We start from the raw sequence: 20,324 nt of genomic DNA on the forward strand, positions 1-20,324 counted from the left end.
TGAATAAAAGGTATTGTTTAAATTAAAAGAACTTTAGTTGAACTGGGACTGTTGTGGTACAATTGTGTCTGAGGGTTTGGGACTCAGTTGTGCCCCCTACAGGCCACATCTTGCAAGAAAGTAAATTTATGGGCAACCCACCAGACAAATACTGCCATCGTGTTGCGGGTGTATATGGCCCCTGGAGGCAGACCCCTTCAATCCATTCATTTTTCCTAGCGGCCAGGAAAGGAATTATTTATCCTGTGCAGGATGCCCACTCTTCTATTAGGACCCTGCATTATAAAGGCACACCAACTAGATAAAGAATCATCAGTCCCAAGCAAGATGCCCATCTATTCATCCATTAGGACTGTGTATTATAAGTAGTGTTCCATATGTTTATATGAATACAATACACAATGTATATAAAAATCTGAGATGCACCTATGCATGTATATCCACTCTAATAAAAGCAGAATGAATTCATGCATGTCTTCATTCACAGACAATTATCAACATGTAAGGATATTGCACACATAAAGACACAGACGTATGCTCAGTACATAAAGGAGCAGAACACCAACAGTGCACACAAATATTCAAGCACAGACGTGGACAGATGCAACAAATCCGCAGACGAGCACAAGGACAAACTGTGCGATAGCATCACGTGCACAAGCACACACACAAACAGGAACCCTTTGGTAATGAATTGTCATATGAATTATTAATGTGCTGATTATTTAGACTCATTTATCAGAACAATAATGTATTTGGCATTCTCACACAATTGCTTCTGCACATAATTGCAGCACTAATACTATTTAACCACAACCAACCTTTATTGTGGGGTATTTTTCAAGAGCTAGACAGCATGAGGCAAGTAAATGAGACGATTTCTGCAGCATGCGCCAGAGACAGTGGGTGGGCTTGAAAAGGTTCATTCATTAGTATGTGACCTGGCATTTGAGGAGAGAATTGGAGCACCTTGAATGGTCATTATAAGGCATCTTGACTGACACCTTCCAGAGTCTGGGTGATCCCCCTGTCTGGCAGTCCTTTCAAATTTTTTTTTAGCTTCTCTTGGAGGCTTTGAGTTGAGATGCTGAGTCACCACACCAGTTACAGTTGGCACCCAGTATGCATGACTGGGATTAGAGTGTGGTGAGTAGTGACACTGCAGTACTGTAACCCACAATATGCACCTACCTCCAGACTGTCTTGCCCTTGGACTTCACTCATTGGCAGTGGTACCTCCAGGCTGCTGCTCCTACAGTCCAAGGTTCCACCAGACATCATTAGCATCAGTTGGGTCATGGACAGCTGGTCACTGTATCGCAGATCCAGGTCTGTAGCCCAAACCTACACGAGTAAATGAACAAGCTGACATCTCCCACTCTCTAGAAATAAGTCAGGTTGTCAGTATAATCATGAATATTCTGGTATGGTTGATGTAATGAAGATATTAAGCCAATTGTAGAAGGCCCTTCTTTAAGCAATCAAGCATCATTACAGAGATGGCAAGCAATTGTTGGCAAAATTATTACTAACCAATACGTGAAGACTTGACCACTGCTCCTTGTCAATGGGGCTAAAGATACAACTTTATGTTATTGAACAAATCCTCAACCAAGTAGTATTGAGAACTAAAGGGGGTTCTTCTTAACAATTTATTAAAATAAGTGTATATGCTTAGCAGGTGCTTTTATCCAAAGTAGCTTACAAAAGAGGTTGACATAATGGAATAAACACACCAGTCCAGGGGATCTGTTCGGGAACAACTGTTACAGGGCAAGGGTACAAAACTGATCATCACAAGTGAAGACCTCAGAAAATGTAAATTTTTGGATACAAAAATCTAACAGCTAACACCAGACAGATATTCACAGAAACTGAGAGACTTCAAATGTTTCTTAAACACATTGAGGGAGTCAGCAGTTCAGATGGAGGTAGGCAGCTCGTTCCACCAGCTAGGAGATACACATGAAAAGAGTCTGGATTGAGATTTAACGCCACGCAGAGATGGTATGGCCAGAAATCATTCATCAGCATACTTGAATAAGTGAGAGGAGCATAGGAGGTCACGAGTGTCCTGATTTACATAGGTATTGACCTAATAACTAATGACTTGACGACTAATGACTTGAACTTGACGTGTGCTGCTTCCGGGAACCAAAAGAGGAGTGAAGTTTGCCTGCCACAGTTGGTTGAACTCTAGATGTGCTGCTGCATTTTGAATCATCTGCAGTGGCTTGGTGACACATGCTGGTACTCCTGTCAGGAGAGAGTTGCAGTAGTCCAGATGTGACAAGGCTAAAGCCTGGACCAGCAGTTGTGGTGCATAATTTGTCAGATGCGGTCTAATCTTGCAGAGATGTTGTACAAAGCAAATCAGTAAGAATGAGAGACTGTAGCAACAAGGTCAGTGAAGGAGTGCTGGTCATTGATCACTAATGCTGGTTGGCATTAGCAAGAATGAGCGAAACTGAACAGCAATGGGGTGCTGAATAGATGGAAATTCTGAAATAACGAAAGTCCATCTTTGCAAGGTTGAGCTGGAGATGGTGCTCCTTCATCCAAGTTGAAATATCAGTGAGACACTAGCTGATACAGTGTGGCCCTCTGGATGGAATGACGGGTTCACATGCATATCATCAACATAGCACTGATAAGAGAAATCAAGGGACAGAATGATGGGTAATCTTGAGGAGGTGTATAGAGAGAAGAGGAGAGGGCCCAGCACTGATCCATGGGGCACCCCGCACTTGCCAGATGCATTCTTGACATCTCTAGTTGCCAGGACACATGGTAGGATCTACTAAGATTCAAACCAACTGTAGACAGTCCCAGTGATCCCAAATTCAGAGAGGGTGGCAAGGAGGATCTGATGGTTGACCTTGTTGAAGGCAATATGGGCCCCTGAACTGAATATGTGGGTTGTAAGTGTGGAGGGATGAAGTTTTCTTAACTAATCCACACACACCAATAACTGCTTGACCTTCTCTGATCCAAATATGGTTGACCCTTTGGAACCAGAGCAGACAAGCCCCTCTCTAACCAAGGCTAATTATCTCTCATTAGCCTGGGCTGGACAGCCAATTACCTTCCACTTTTTGTTTACTCCCATCCTTATATAATTATGAATTTCTTGTTCCATCATTGATCAGGGCCAGCTTGGCTTATCTGCCCCTCAATTAGTTGCAGCTCTCTATTCACAGTTTGTTGGGCCCTAACTAACTGAAGCTCACACATTCTTTTCTAGTGGTTACTTCGCAACATTTTTTAGCCAAAGCCAGCTTGTCTTTACTGAATGGTCCTTTCTACACCTTCACTGACTGGTGTTACTAGTATTTGTCTGTCCTTCACTAAATACTTGATTTTCAGTTACTGATGATAACCCTTTTCATCCGACAGACATTCACCCGCCTTCTCAAAAATATTCATCTGTTCTTTACACAGTATCACTACAGACCTTTGCTACAATGCGTAATGTTAGACAGACTCAGAACCATAAGATTACAACGTTTGGGAAATTACCCAGAAGGGACACCAACATCTGTATGCTCTGCCACGGATGCCACTTTGTTAGTTAACAGGAATGGCCCCCAGAAATAACTATTAAAGTGATGGCGTAAAGCAGCAGACAGGCTTTTGAAATTGTGCACAGCCTCCTACATTATACTGTTGGGCTTCTACAAGAATGACAACCCCTTGTGGTCATCAGGGGGCATGGCAGCCCCCCTAACTTCCCACACAAAAGGTTTGGACACAGATTGCAGATGAATAAAGGGTTTTTAATGTGTGAGACTCTTCCACAATGAACCATTTCCCACAGCACAACCACACTTTAATTCAGCACTCTGCAATTTTGTCATTTCACTTTCCTTCTCTCCTCAACTCCTCCGGCAAGCTCCGTCTTCCTTTTCCCGACTCTGGCCCCCTGAACTGTAGCAGGCTGCTTCTTTTATGTAACACCCAGTAGTTATTCCAATGTCCTGAAACTGTCCCTCGGAAGCACTTCCAAGTGAGGTTGGACCCAACAATATAGGGCTTGCTAGTCCCCTCAGTGCTCCTTGGTGACACCCTTGGAACCCAACAGGGCCGTGCCAAAGAACTACAGTTCCCAATATGCTCTGTGGGAATCTGCAGCGGTGCTGTAACCCAGGGGGGCTGGGGAAGACAATGACTAGAACAAACTGTCTTCCCCTGTCCCTCAATTATACTGGCATCCCAGCTGGGTAAAAATCCTGGGACGACTTGCCTCTCACCATCATTTTTGTGTTTTGTGTGAAAGAACAGAAGGGGTTTTGACCCAGAAGTGACACCAGAACCAGTTTTAACAGCCATCAATTCTTAGGAGCTAAGAGTTAAGAATTATAGGGTGTCATGCATGCACACTGACAGAGGACTCTGCCATGGTGATTACTACTACCCCAGGGATAGAGGGGGCTCTGTCACTACCTGTCTCTTCTTTATCCCCATTGTTCAGAGTTGACGAACCCTGACACGACTTCCGCCCTTCCCCTTCTCGGCAGTCACCCATTTATTCTGACCTCACAGAGGAAGTGCGATTCACTTGAACCCAGATGACCACAGGAGAAGGAACTCCACGCTTTATGTTAAGCGCTAAGCCCCAGAGAGTGACACCAATAGCCAAATGCCTTTGCTTTGTTATCTATAATTTGACTTTCTGTTATAAAACAGAAGGGTGCACAAGGAAAGCGACCTAACACTTGAACCTGTGTCTGCATTATCCTTCCACAGTAGTGAGTCGAAGTTGAGACAGGAGGAGGCCAAAGCTTGCCTGGATAGGAGTGGAGGAAAGAAAAGAAGATCTATGGAGTGTGAAGAGCCTGTGGAAAAAGTACTTTTGTTTTATAAAAAAGAAGTTCTTTAAACCCAGGACTGTTGTGGAGTAATTGTGTTAAGGGTTTGGGGCTCAGTGCCACGCCTGGAAGGCCACAACGGTCAACACTGTTATGAATGGATTCTTTTTCTTACCTTGACTAACTTATTTTCATGATGTTTTGATATTACAAGGGGTTTTTGGGAGCACAGTTAACTTAGTCACCACAAATATATTTTCTATGTTATTTTTAGTTGTTGTTAATGACTTTTGAAACAGGTCTGTTGTAGTTTTTCTGTTTTCCACGTACTTATTAGGACTACTAATCCTAACACTGTTCTGTTCTTTCTATTCCTATTGTTCATTGTCAATAAATATTAGATTACAACAAAACAAAGATAGCAAACATATCTTTTCCACGTCTTAGTTGGGAACACCTGCCTCTTACTGAAGGGTTCCTGCACTCACCACTGCCAACCAAAGCTTTATGCCTGGTCTTCCTTTCCATAGCCATCTGCTCCTCTTTGATTGACACTTGCTGAATGACCAGTACTTGGCTGTTACTGACCATTCAACTCAAAGGTTGTTGCCTTGCATTTACTGGCCAGTGCCATCCTGCCATCACTTCCACCGCCCTGGTGCTCACATGTTGTCAGGATTTAGCTGAGCAACTTGTTTTCCCTAGAAATTGATTTTTGCCCCTCCTATCAGTGTCTGCTGCTTGGCAACAGACAGAAGTGGGAGGGGCCACTGACAATTTGCTAGGCCAAAGGAGACAATCCGTCCCACACTGACCCCATTTCACCTTGCCCTGTTTTGAGCACTGCTTACCTTCATTTTCACTCCACCATGTTTCACTTTTTCCTCTCTTCCTAATACCTGCCAACACTTACTGACTGACCCGCCTGCCCTTTACTGCCTGGCGCTTATCTGAGCCTGGCTGACACGTGTTCTTCTACCTTATTCTTTTTGGGGTAGATCTGTACCCTCACTGACCACTGCTTGAATACTGCTTACAAACTGGTATTCAGTTACTCTTGTTAATTATCTCTCCTGCCACTTTGCCAGTGATGCCAGGCTGTAAGTGTGTCCCAGACACTTTCAGTATAGCAACAGGAATGAAGGGCACCTTTTTACTGTGGGAAATAGCAGCTGTGTTTTCACATGTCTTGCAGTTAATACTCCTCTCCGCCTCATTGTCAGGCATAACAAAGCACACGGAAATACGAGCCCGGACTGGACCTGCGGGCATTGTGTGCTTTTCATTAGCGCCGGCAGCCCTGCAGCTGAGGCTCCATTACTCCACAAAGCGCTTTAGGGCTTGGGGGGGGCAAACATGTGACCCGCACGGCGCCTTCCAGCAACAGGTTTCAATGCAAATGGATGCTGAGACGCAGACGCATTTGTACTTCACACCCGTTGCGTACCTCTTAATGGTCTCTAATGCAAGCTGAGAGCACCCAGTGCCACACTTGAGGGCACAACTGTGGGTCAAGTCAGTGTTAAGTCAGTAAACAAGCGTGCCTTTTATTTTTTTTTTATGGTAGAGATTAGCGGAGCTCATTATTGTAGAATGCATGACTTTCCACCCACGCTGGGGAATAAAGAAGAGGGATGTTTGGGTGTGTGTTTGAATTAAGGGGATGCAGGCCTGATGACAAGGACATTTGCTGTAAGTGGAGCTAAATTAGATCTCACAGTTGCGTTAAGCTTGAAATTCCCCTCTTCAGAAATGAATAGCATCTTTAGGTGCCAGTAAAGTTTAGAAAAAAAAACATGGGTAGGTGTCTACAGTAAGTCATCTTGCCTGGAATCCATGCAAATGTTGACAAACTGAGGAAAGGAGAATACTTACCAGAGTGCAGATGACAAAAATCCCGCGGGGCAGGATGTCCTGAAAGGCCTTTACTTGCTCTCTTATTATGGACGCTGCCCGATGATCACATCTCACTTATTTTGCTGCCCCCTAGTGGACATTTTCTGCAGAATCCAGGTGGATGAAGCTCTGGCTTCATCCTTTTACTGTCTGGTGACTGCTGCTCCCAGAAACTGTAGCACTCCAGTACTAACTGTACCATAACAGACTCCAGGAATCCCAATTTTCAACCAACCCACAACCAGGCCCCTATACCACTGTGGCATTACCAATGTCCAGACAGACTGCCCTCAGTCCACTCACCTGCTGCTGCATTGTCCGAGGGTGTAGGAAGGTCACAAAATCAATAGAGAAATAGCCAAGCACACCTCTGGCTTTGCAGGTCTCGCCAATCCTCATGCAGAGTGTGTGGAGGTCAGTCGGCTCCATGGAGGACTGGGGAACAGTAGAGCCACTAAACTGAAATGGGCTGCCAGCATGGATCTGATCTCCACAAGACATCATGGACACCTCACCATTGGGCTCCACTAGCATGTCCACAGTTAGATTGGTGATGCTGTCAGATGGTGGCACGGCTTCCACTACACCCCCTAATAGAAGCAGATAAGAGCAAAAGGGAGGGTTTTAGTAGGAGGGTACAACAGCCACTAGACTTGGTTAGGACTGATGCCAATATGATGGCTTTCACCGGCCCACACCCAACCATGAAAAATGATATAAAAATCAAAACTATATGGATATAAGCAAAATTCAAACCTTGGCTCAGAAAGGCTTCCAGGAACACATCCCAAGATGAGAATCTTACTTTCGTGACCAGCTGGACATGCTGCTCTAGAAATCCAGGCAGCTCCTCTAAGATATGTAGCAATGCCGGCTCCTGTAAAAGAAAAAAAAATAGATATGAGCCTCCCAAATGGCCCATATGAGTGCATCCATGAAGGCACTTCAGCCATGTCATAGACCTGCTGGTGTTCCAGGGTGTCAGCATGGCTCGGTACTCTAAATGGGCCTGTGGTACAGCCGAGTCTCCATGCTAGCCCTCAGACCCATTGGTGTTTCTGTGTATCCTTGTGACCACACACTCACTGGACTGCATTGATGGGCCCAGGTGCTATGGCAGTGACGAACCCTGAGGGGACATCTCTCCTTATATGGAACTGCCTGGGTTCAGGTGGGTACAGGAGAGCTGAAAAGTCTAGTGGTGTGTCTAGTGCCAAAGGAGGATATGTACTGTGTATCTTCTGTATAAGAATACAGTGTTTCTGGGGTTCATATTACATTGACGCTGACAAGCCTTTTAGTGTGCACAGATGTCTTTTTGAGCCCAAATTCAGTGAATACCACCAGTGTTTTTGGGTAGCAGTGGCATCTTAAGTCCTGAGGAGCTTGTTGGAGTATCTAAGTGTAAATGGGACCCCAAACAAGGAATAAGGAATGAGTAGCAGAGCCTAAATGGAATGACCCTGGGGTAAAGAAGAGACTTCCTCACAGCCAAAAGCCCATTTAGTCACTTGTGTTCTCCTTTGGCTCAACCAGGGGAGGATCTACCATCAGGGCCCTTGATGCACACCCCCAATTCGATGTAACAATCTTAGAACTCCCACCCACTGCTCAATGAAATGAGTGTCCGCACGCCAGGAGCACAGGTTGTAATTAATGTCTGGGTATCCACACAATGCATTATTAAACGTATGATTGACTTTCATTAAGGAGATCTATTCATTACGTCAACCAAAGGCCTGCGGGGGTCTTAATCCAGGTTTGGGCTCAACTGGCTAAGATGGTTGCCATACACGTTATGTATGGTGTGTGTGGACTGGCATTCATGTTCCAGATACCGGGTGGGGAAAACCTGTGAATGTTCCTGCATTAAGGGCCAGATATTTTGTAAAACAAGTTAATAATCTTCCCTCAGGAATTGAACATATTATTGAAATGTTAATAATAACGGTTAACTTTGTCTTTTTAAGCATTTTGATTTCAATTATCTGCTATATATTTAATGTAATTACTTATATAGAAAAATAATACTTCTTGTAGAATGTGAAATTGTCTTTGTGTTGAGGGCTGCCAATCTGTTTCCAGTTGAGGGTCTGGAACAATTGGCCCTGCAGTGTTCTCCATGCCCTTGGGTATGTTCTAGTTTATAATAATAATAATAATTATTATTTAATCTACTAGGGGGCGTTGCCCCCTGCTTGCTTCACTCGCCAACCCCTGTTTTTTGTTTTTCCGGATACACACTTCTACGATTTTTTTTTCTTTGAATTGTTGCTTTTTCATTAGTTTCACTTTTATTTCAGGACTTCTGTAAAAACAATATTTGGAAGCTTTCGAGTCCCAACATGCTGAATGTTTTTTATGAGGTCAGTAATGACTTTGTACCATCCTGTGTGGAGTTTGCATGTTCTCCCCGTGTATGCATGGGTTTCCTCCGGGCGCTCCGGTTTCCTCCCACAGTCCAAAGACATGCAGGTTAGGTGGATTGGCGATTCTAAATTGGCCCTAGTGTGTGCTTGGTGTGGGTGTGTTTGTGTGTGTCCTGCGGTGGGTTGGCACCCTGCCCGGGATTGGTTCCTGCCTTGTGCCCTGTGTTGGCTGGGATTGGCTGCAGCAGACCCCCGTGACCCTGTGTTCGGATTCAGCGGGTTGGAAAATGGATGGATGGACTTTGTGCCATAATTCAGGATAAGTTTCTCTGTTTGGAATTTCAGCACAGACAAAACAATCTTCATCATCAGCAGTTAATCATTTTTTTTGCAAAGTGACCAATAAATGCATGTGAGGTAAGCCCCGTTTTTAAAATTCTCTGACTGAAACTTCAAAGCCTTACAATATTTACATACTTCTGACATATCACCTATGTCCATATATTCGATCTCTATTTTCCTTTTGTTATTTCTCCGAGTAATAATTTCTCTTTTTTTGTGCTAATGCGATTTTTACTTTCTTTGTTTTGACACTGTTGTTGTTTTCTGCTTTCATATTCTGTATCTTGCTCTGCAAGTTTCGCGCCTACATTTTTTTTAGGTAGGTACACTTTTAAGCTTGTAGTTTCATTAAGCAAGTGCAAGTATTATAATGGTCTCAAAGTACATGGTATGTGTTAGTTGTGGCCAAAATCTGCATTTGAAGTCTGTAGTAGCTCTAGCTATTATAGATTTCTAAGCGTAATACATTAAAGACACTCACAAGACAAACTCTGGTTTCGTTTGAACTGTTTGTGTAGTTCAACAAGTCAACAGAAATTTTAGTTGTTGATCTAAAGGTGACAAGATACATTTTATGATTTTTCATCAAGTTTAAGATCATATAATAAACAGTATTTAAGAACAAAATTGATACATTTAATAAAAACAACAAATGAATAAAATGTCTGTTACTGTGTGTGTTTGATAAAAGAAACTTAGCAAAATTTTAGTGACACAAAGCATCCATACTCTTTAAGCAAGATGCATAGAAAAGATAGAAAGTCTACAACAGAAAAGTATAGCCATAAATCTCAAGCAAGGTGTACTTGGAGGTTTGCCTTTTACGAATATTGCTATTAGTAACCCAGAGGTGACTGGGCAGTCTCGTGGTCTGGAACCCCTACAGATTTTATTTTTTTTCTCCAGCTTTGGAGTTTTTTGTTTTTTCTGTCCACCCTGGCCATCGGACCTTACTTATTCTATGTTAATTAATGTTGACTTAAGTTTATTTTTTATTGTGTCTTCTATTTTTCTATTCATTTTGTAAAGCACTTTGAGCTACATTTTTTTGTATGAATATGTGCTATATAAATAAATGTTGATTGATTGATTTTTTTGAGCCTTTCGAATTCCACTGCTTTCATAGTCTGTGACCTGCTCTGCATGTGTATAGCGCAAACGTCCCGATTAGATGTGCTTTTTGTTCAATTCCACTTGTTCCGGGCTGATAATTACTTTCCTTATTTTCTGAATTTGCACCGAGATTATTCTTTTTCTTTTTTGTCTCTCCAACACTTTTGAGTCTCTTTTTTCCATGCTGCTTTCTTCTTTGCTTAGTCGTAGACATTTCATTTATACCGTATTGTCCTTATACGCTTTATACGCGCTGAGAGAACCTGGATGTGTGTGTGCTCAAAGCCAAAACACGACTGAGTGTTTTGCTGGCCGTGCTCTTATTTGGTTGTTAGTAGGGTGTGCCTTGCAAGAATCTCATGTTCTACATCATCACGAGCAGTCCTGGGTCACTCTCTTGGCACAAAGTCTCATGTTTAAGGTCCCCGCGAGACACTCCGTGGCCAATCTCTTTAGTCTCGCATGTCTTTTAAGTGTCTTCTGTGATCTTAATGTGAAGATCATGTCTCATCGCCTTACTGTTTCTCTCCAGGATTATCTAATCTCTAATCTAGTACTCTTATCTCTGAGATAACTCGCCCACCACTAGTCATACACACAACATTATCCCCGAATTTACTTGTTTCTGGTAGACTGCTTGCAGTGATGGAGGGTGGTGGCTGGACAGCATTAGTGACAGCAAGAGTGCTGAATATGTCAGAATCGAAGCACGTGAAGAAAAAAGTGATGTGTTGTGATGCCAGTGACGGCACAGCAGATTCCAGTTCAATAGTTCAATAGACTTTCCTGAGCATTGGGTGGTTGTGAGGCTCTCACTTAGCGTCTAAATCTTTATGGCTGTATTTTTGTATTTTGTCAGATGATGACGTCAAAGAGTATCACAACGACCTGATGCCAATCAATACACACGAGGCACCAGCATCCATTCGTTTCAATGACTTTTTGAGACGTGAATCACCATTACAGAGTACAGTTACTGTCATGTGCTGACTTATGGCTCCATTTGCCATTTGGCCGTATGTCAGTCACAAAGTTTCATGTCAGAGAGAGGGCCCCAGCATTTGAGTATTAATTAGAGGTTTGGAAATTATTGTGAGCATTGTTTTCTTCTGATAATTATGGCTTTATCTGGATTATTACTTGTGTTCTTGGATTCTGCTATTTGAATTGCATTTTGGGACATATTTGCTTTGAATTACCTTTAAGGTGAATCATTTTTTGCTATTTTTGTTCTTTTGTTTTAAATAAATTCTCATTTTATAAAAATATTTTGTTTTGGGCTGTGTCAACAAACCAGAGGTTTACAGTTCCCCTCTCCCTTATAAGCAATTTTTGTAATTTTCTGACCTTTTCCTTTCTTTTTTTTAACTTTAAAGCCAGCCACCTATTGTGAGCATGGGCAGGCCAAAGCCTGCAGACACTAGTTGCGCTCTGGCCATTTCCTGGGCAGATCTTTGAAGGTCTGGGCCTACTTGGGGAGGTTTCTGGATTTCAATACCCCTTTGTGCATTTTATATTTCACTGTTATTTTTGACTCTGCAAGCTTCAAATGGAGGCTCTGATCGGGGCTCTAGAGAGACTGAGTGAGGTGTCTGAGTGTCTGGGCTTGTGAGTGTCCTGATAAAAACTAAGATCCAGGCCTTTAATGACCTGTTGGGCACGGCCATCAGCAGTGTGTATGTCTGAGGAGAGAGTGTCGACCTTGTTCAGAAGTTTACTTACCTCGGCAGTGACATTCATGTCTCTGGTGACTCTTCCTGTGAAGTCAGTAGATGGATTAGGAGAGCATAGGGGGTCATGAGGTCGCTGGAAAGGGGAGTGTGGCGCTCCCGATATCTATGCAAAAGGACGAAGGTCCAGGTCTTTAAAGTCCTGGTGCTTCCAGTCTTGCTATATGGTTGTGAGACATGGACGCTGTCCTGTGACCTGAGATGAAGACTGGACTCCTTTGATACTGTGTCTCTTCAGAGAATATTTGGGTATCACTGGTTTGACTTTGTGTCGAATGAGCAGTTGTTCATGGAGTCCCAAATGACGCATATTATCTGCATTGTGAGGGAGAGTCAGTTGCGGTACTATGGCCATTTGGCGTGTTTTCCAGCTTGTAAGATCCTCATTGTTGGGGACCCGAATGGCTGGACCAGGGCAAAGGGACACCCATGTAACACCTGGCTGCGGCAGATAAAGGGTCATTTCCGGAGGGTGGGACTGGACCGCGTGTCTGCCTGCAGGGTTGCCAACCGGGATCTTGAGTTGTTTCGTCATGTGGTGGTTGCGGCAACACACTGTACCTGTGCATGCTCCCCGACCTGACCTGACCTGTTATTTTTGTTAATTGGAGTTATGTTTAATGTCTTTATATTATTTCTATTGGTTTCATTTGTAAATCTATAATTATGTTCTGCTCTTCCTTGTTCTTTCTGGATGGAGCCTCAGGAGGTGGGGCCGCCTTGATGTCATTGCTTCTGAACCCTCCCTATACCTTTAAAAGTGGGCTAAGAAGGCTACGGGAACCCGTCATTCATTTGTTGTGGAGTTCATGAGTATTGATATTTATTGTTATTGGATTTTCTATTTTTCTGATTAATCTCACTTTGTCTCAAAGATTCTGTTGATTGGATATCTTTTTGGGACTTGTTTGCTCAGGAATTGGTAACTCCATGTGTCTCTTTTCGCTGTGTTGAGCATTTTTCTGTATTTTAAAATTTTTGTTAAATACATCCATGATTGAGGACGATTCTGTGATTACTCTTTTTATATAAGCAGAGGGTTTACGGTGATCCCTTCTCTTGTGGGGCTTTTGTTATATATTTGCATATTTCCTGTTGTTTTGCCAGCTAGCCATTTTTGGACTGGCTCTGACTGAAGCCAGCAGGAAGTGTTAGGGGTCAGGCTGAGTTTGGGTGGACCTTTGATGGGCTGGCCAGTGAAAACCCTGCTCTGCCTTTTGTTGAGCTTTTTGGGGGCCTCACACCCATTCTGCCTTTGTGAAAACTCCAATTCATAACAAAATAATTCCATCCATCCATCCATTATTCAAAATACAAGGGTCTGCTGGAGCCAATCCCAGCCAACACAGGGTGCAAAGCAGGAAACAAACCCCGGGCAGGGTGCCAGCTCACTGCAGGGCACACACACATACACTAGGGTCAATTTAGAATCGCCAATACACCTAACCTGCATGTCTTTGGACTGTGAGAGGAAACCGAAGCACCCGGAAGAAACCCACACAGACACGGGGAGAACATGCAATCTCCACGCAGGGAGGACCTGGGAAGTGAATCCAAGTCTCCTTACTGCGAGGCAGCAGTGCTACCCACTGCACCACCGTGCCGCCCTCACAAAATGATTCCACCTTTAAAAAAACAACAACTCAAAATGAACAAAAAGAACAATACAAAATAAAAGATACATAAATTCTAAATTATACGCAACATTTCTCTTTGTACATAACAAATCATATCAGCCTTATGCGCACTTTCAAAGAATAAGCAGGAAAATGGAAACACTATTTTTATATATATATATATATATATATATATATATATATATATAGTATTATAATGTTCAATAGACATTTAGATCACATGCTGTCCCTGTTATAATGTGATTTTGTGCCATTATATACCCTACAATATAAGGACATTTGTGAGCGTTCTTTGGGCAGTGATGAGTGCACAAATATAAAATCTTTCTTATTAATAAACCTATGGAATTCCTGAATGTATGGTGAAAAAACATGTAAGCTTCCAATCTCATACATACGACATAATTTCTCATATGTACAAAATAATTTCTCGTGTGTACGAGATCAGAAGCCCCCTAGTGGTTCATGGCTCCTGTAATAAGCAAGCATGACACAGGAAGGATTCAGGAATGTTTATTTGTACATACAGATGTTTCATAAATATAACTGGGTTACTGTTGAAACAGGTGTTGGCAACTCCAACAGGGGGTGCTTATGCAGTGCCCCAATGCAGTGACGGGGTCGCTGTGCTGTTAAAAATGGTCCCGTCCTGACACTCTGTGGTCACAAGAGATCGCTGGGCATCTTTTAAAAAGTGTAAGATTTTCCCAAATGTTTTGGCTAAGTTGTCACCCACAGCTTGTCCATTCTGGCCACCCTAATCATTCCCAGTCTCTAATTGGCTAATTATCTCTTTCACTCATTCACCACCTAATAGCTAATGTGTGGCGAATGTACTGGTGCTAAAATGGCTGCCATCGCATCATCTAAGAAGATGCTACGCATTGGAATTAGTTGAAGTGGCTCTCCATTATCAATGTAAAGCACTTTGAGTAGTGAGAAAAGCGTTATATAAATGTAATTAATTATTATTAATTATTTCATGTCATTTTAAAGACTAGAGCATTACAGTGTTGTGTGTGTGTATGTATGAGTTACAATACGGTCCTCAGAGTTGTTGTACACAGTTGTGTGTCTGTTAGTTATCTTGGTAGTTCTCTTCCATGAGTGGTTAAATAAACTTGGATCTCCTTTTGGATCCTCTGTTGTTCAGCTGTATTATTGAACGTAGATGCTGTAATGGCTCCATTCGCTCTATAAATGCTATGATACTTGGGACACAACATTTTGAGCTAAGTCTGAACCCTGATGAGCCTGGCAGAGTGCCACTGATGGTGCAAATGAGACCCAAATAGTCCATTGGTGTTTTGATTCAGGACAATACGACTGCGTAGGTCCTCACCCTTAGGTGGTGGTGCTAACAGCCCGGCCTCTCATTCTGACTGCTGCAGATAATGGAGCGAGGCATGCAGACGGCTGAATAATGGGGCAGCATTTGTACAGAGCACCAGCCTCGGGTTGTTGAGCAATTGGCTTTATTCACAGTCTCCACACTCAGAAAGGAAGTCCAGATGGGATTTTCTCGAATAATTAAGTGATGGTTTGAAAAGAGCAGCTCGCAATGATAGTGGTGGGTCAAGGCTGCCCGCTGTCTCCCACACCGCGTCTCCCATGACCCTCAGGCTCCACTCCACACTATGCTACAGCTTGCATTTCAAGTTTGCCTCCATCTCTGTCCTCAGATGGTGAGAGCAGACGTGTAATCCAGTAATTATCACCTGTGAGGAGGCATTGTGGCATCCTCACTCAGAACCATCCAAAGACAATTGCCAGCCAACAAAACAACCACACACCATTGTGGTGACCAGACAAACACTCGCAAGAGTCAGACAGGCAAGCAAACAAACATAAATGTACGCTGCACATGCATAAGCTCTTGTATGTATACGCAGATATTAGCCAAAAATGTGTACAAACCAGCAGATATGGAAAAGCAAAGCTCCAAACAAGCCCAAGAATGTAAACGGATTTATACTCCCAAGTGCAGAAAACAATGTAAACATGCATACAGCACATACATGACGTGAAAATGGATTTGCATGGTCTTGATTTCCTTAATTAATGCAAATTTCTGACACGGGAAGTTTGCAGGCCTTCAACCAAAATTGCTTTTTCACACAGGGCCAGTTGGTGCTGGAGTAGCTTGTCCATTCAATAAATGACAACAATAGAAAAAGGAAAAGGTGTGACTTTTTGGTTTGAAAATCTAACAATATTCATTGTCAGAAATGTGCGTAGTACGGGAAATCAGGAAACGGCGCAGTACTTTTTCACAATATTTATAAGCTGTCAAATACTCAAGGCAAGCACAAATGGAAAGCTTAAAAAAACAGATGTGCTGAATTTCCCTTGGGGGACCAATAAAATATAATTAATAATTAATAATAATAATACTCAAGTCTTTAATGTGCTTGCAAATGTACACAGAAGCACTCACAGACAAAATGAACCAAGTTCAGACACATGCAGATTTCTATACGCTGATGTGGCAAAGCATTCTGAGCAGTCCCATCTATCTCATGACAATGACACATGTCAAGGTCAGGGATATACAATGTCAGGTCAGGTCAGGTCAGTTCGAGGTGTTGCCACACCCACCACACGATGAAACATTTTGGGATCCTGGTTGACAACCCCCCAGACAGACATGCGGTCCAGTGCTACCCTCCAGAAATGACCCTCTATCTGCTACAGCCAGGTGTTACATGGGTGTCACTTTGGCCAGGTCCAGCCACTCGGGTCCTCAACAATGAGGATCCTACGAGCCACATCACCCTTGGGGAATTGAACCACATGGCCATAGTGGCGGGACTGACATACCCCTAACAATGTAGGTAATGTTCCTCATTCACACTGCCTGGCTGGACACTTTAATATTTCATTAGACCACCTTTAGCATTGATTACAACGCACATTTGTCATAGCATTGTCTCAACAAGGTTATGGAATGTCTCAATATTTGTTTTTGTCCAGATTTGCATTCATTATTTGCTGAGATCTTCTATGGACAATAGAGGGTCTAATCACTTGGCAAAGTCTTCTCCACCACTTTTAGTGAGAATAAGGTCAGGGATCTGTGTTGGCCAATTCATGCGCAAAAAATGATTCTTCATGCTCCTTGAACCACTCTTTCACAGTCTGAGCCTAATGAATCTTGGCATTGATATTCTGTGTCTTCAGGAAAGAAAAAATCCATCGGTGGGTTATCCTGGTCATTCAGCAGATTCTGGTCTTCAGCAGGCTTCATTTTATTTCTTCATAACATTGAGGAGCCTGTAGCAGATCAATTGAGGTAACCCCAGATCATAACAGTGCCTCCAGAAGCTTGTACAGTGGGCACCATGTCTGACGGATCCAAGATGTTAATGTTCTGCTGGTAAACCCTGGGTCAAAACATTCATACAGATAGTAATTTGATGTGAGCTTCTGTAAAAAGCCAAATCTTCACGTGGGACAAATAAAGTTCTAATCTATCTATTGCTGCAGACCAGGTAAACTTTAAATCCCTTTGTGCAACAGTAGTTCCCAATGGAATTGTCATCTTTTAGCAGGATAATGCATCCTCCTTTACTGCATGAATAGTTTGGGAATGATATGACGAACATGATGAAGAGTTCAAGATGTTGTCCTGGCCTCCAAAGTCCCCAGACCTCATATTCTCAGATCTTTGGTAAGAGAGGTGGCCAAGAACTCAATGGCCACTCTGGCTGAGCTCCAGAGAAACTGTTTGAAAATGGGAAAATCTTCCAGAAGGACAACAACCACTGCAAAACTTAACTACTCGGGGCTTTATGGTAGAAAGACCACTAGGCGTTTGCCAAAAAAAGCACATAAAAGGACTCAGACTGGGAGAAACAAGTTTCTCTGGTCTGATGAAACCATAATTGAACTTTGTGGCCTCAATTCTAAGCATCACGACTGGAGGAAACCAGGCACCACTCATCAGCCGTGTAATACCATTCCAACAGTGAAAAAGGTGATGGCAGCATCAAGCTGTGGGGTTCGGAAAGGAAGATGTGACAGGGTTAAAGTTGAACAGAACAAAGTAATGAAAACCTGCTCCTGTGTGCTCTGGAGCTCAGACTGATTCACCTTTCAACAGGACAATGACCCTAAGAACAAAGCAAAGACAGTACAGGAGTAGCTTAGAGACAACTCTGTGAATTTCTTCGAGTATCCCAGCCAAAACCCAGACTTGAACCCAACTGAACATCTCTGGAAAGACCTGAAAATAGTCGTCCACCAAGGGTCTCCATCCAACCTGACAGAGCTTGAGAGGATCTGCAGAGAAGAATGGCTGAAAATCTCCAAATCGTGGCATGCAATGACTCCTGGCTGGAATTGCCACCAAAGTACTTCAACTAAGTACTGAATTAAAGGATCTGAATACTTGTGTCAATGGGATATTTCAGTTATTTATTTTTGTTGCTTGATGAGGGAAAAAACAAATGTCAACTATTATAGCATAAGGCTGCAACACAACAAAATGGGTGAAAGGTGTCAGAATACATTCTGAAGGTGCTATAAGATGGCAATGAACAGCAGTATACATTCGAGTGTGAACTGAAAATGAAAGAAGAAACGCCAAGAGACAGGCTAATGTAAGGAATTTTGCTGTGTTATCCTTGTTTATGGTTTTGGTTTTAGTGTACAACTACAAATCTTTTGATTCTAGTTCCCATTAATGTTATAATTCTCTGTAATATTTCATTTTTCTTCATGTTTTGCTTCACTATTTTTACCAGTTTTTAGATTCATTGAGTTTTTTACTATAAGGATTTCCAAAATAATTCTTGTGAATTACAATAGTATTTCTAAGCGTAATAAATAGTTTGTGTCATTTTGAATGCCAGTTTTATTACAGACACTGCTATTTGGGGCATTGGTTGATGGTTACCACCATATTGCTAGGCTCGGCCAACTGGTAGTGCAGGGCTTCTGATGTCATGGACGTGACGGGATAAATGGTGGAAATGGCCATTTTCGAATGACCTGAGCTTGTGGGTACATCATAAACATTATCAGTGTGATTGCAGATATTTTTTAGGATTAAGGAAATCTCTGCTTTGACTGTTTGATTATGATTTAGATTTATGTCGACAGATAGGAAAAAGTGTTTGACTTTCTCTCCATATTTTTGACAATGCCTTTTCTCCTGGTCCCTTCACATAATAAAAACACCTGCTATTTTTACCTTTACAGCATGATGGGAAATTGTACTGTATTCTCTCACACACCATTCTGTTTTTTTTTCCATCTCCTGGTTCTTTATTACGATCTTAAAAATTGCCATAAACACCAACTACCAACACTTTGTTCATAACAGTGGGTCCAATGTTCTAACCTGTCAATTGAGATCGAACAGCCAAGAGAACCACTTAACAGACAGCACCATGGTCTCACCCAACAGGAGACTTGTGAAATTGTACCCATAGTTCTCTATACTCATGTGAGCTCTTGATGACACCACAGAATTAACCTATAAGATTTAACTGTCGTCAAACCTCTTGAAAAGCAGTTGTGGATCTTAAGGTTCCACCAAAGACGTAACATCTGATTAGTGCCCAATCCAAAGACTCTAGAAAAGCCCTTGTAGGACTTGAGATTCAGTTGAGCCCCTTGACCATACTGTAGACTAAGCCAGAGATCCTTATAATTAATTGGATTGTCATGGGAGACATCCATGTTTCTCCATCCTCACTAGAATCTTAAGGCTGTCCCAGAAACTCCAACCCCTGGTGAGACCCTTCTGTTTAGACCGGTGGGAAAACTTATCTTTGAGGCTTTAAACCATCTAAACCCTTCAGAACAGAGCAGAAACTTAGATAATAATTTTTACCTCTGGTCAGACTTCCATAAAGACACTCACAGTCAGTATGAGTGATGAAATGACCGCCAGATTGACAAAGTCAAGAAATTAGTCCAAACTGAAAAATCAAACAGATCTTCTTCAAAGCCAAAATTAGAGAATAAATTTAAAGTTAAAAATAGACAAATGATGTGTGCGTGTCTGGAAATCTAAAATTAAGGTTTTATATAACAGCAAACATGTTAGAGACCCGCAAACTCTGATTCAAAATGGCTACCAAGATGATCTTTTAAGCCCTCACCTAATGGACATACTCCCCATAAACTGGGACCAGCATCATGATGAAGGGACAAAATGGGAATTGAAAAAACAAAACAGCATTAGAACAAAATAAGTTCTTTAAAAATGAGTTATATATCAAATATGACTTCAAAACCAGAATCCTTGAGTTTCATACCACCAGCAAAGATACATAAACAGGCAGAATCCATTTAGGACAACACATACAAAATGATGACAAGTACTGATCATAATACCATGGCTCTCCATTCTAACTTAAAGACTCCTGACTATATAGCCTAACATCTGATCAGAGTCCTCAGAAGACTCCTAATAATATC

At 42.3% G+C, this 20,324-nt stretch overlaps 1 protein-coding gene across 2 annotated transcripts in view; it reads right to left on the reverse strand.

Moving 5' to 3' along the window:
• The window catches only part of iqch (IQ motif containing H), a 98,991-nt gene that overhangs the window by 11,832 nt on the left and 66,835 nt on the right, over positions 1 to 20,324 (reverse strand). For both annotated transcript variants that reach the window (XM_039773511.1, XM_039773512.1), the window contains exons 15-17: positions 7,461 to 7,581; positions 7,008 to 7,294; positions 1,192 to 1,344 (exon numbers count right to left, since the gene is read on the reverse strand). In XM_039773511.1, coding sequence (XP_039629445.1) covers positions 1,192 to 1,344; positions 7,008 to 7,294; positions 7,461 to 7,581 — 561 coding nt within the window. The remainder of the gene's footprint in view (positions 1 to 1,191; positions 1,345 to 7,007; positions 7,295 to 7,460; positions 7,582 to 20,324) is intronic.

The sequence above is a fragment of the Polypterus senegalus genome, chromosome 12 (genome assembly GCF_016835505.1).
Source record: "Polypterus senegalus isolate Bchr_013 chromosome 12, ASM1683550v1, whole genome shotgun sequence".
Taxonomy (NCBI): Eukaryota; Metazoa; Chordata; class Cladistia; order Polypteriformes; family Polypteridae; genus Polypterus; species Polypterus senegalus.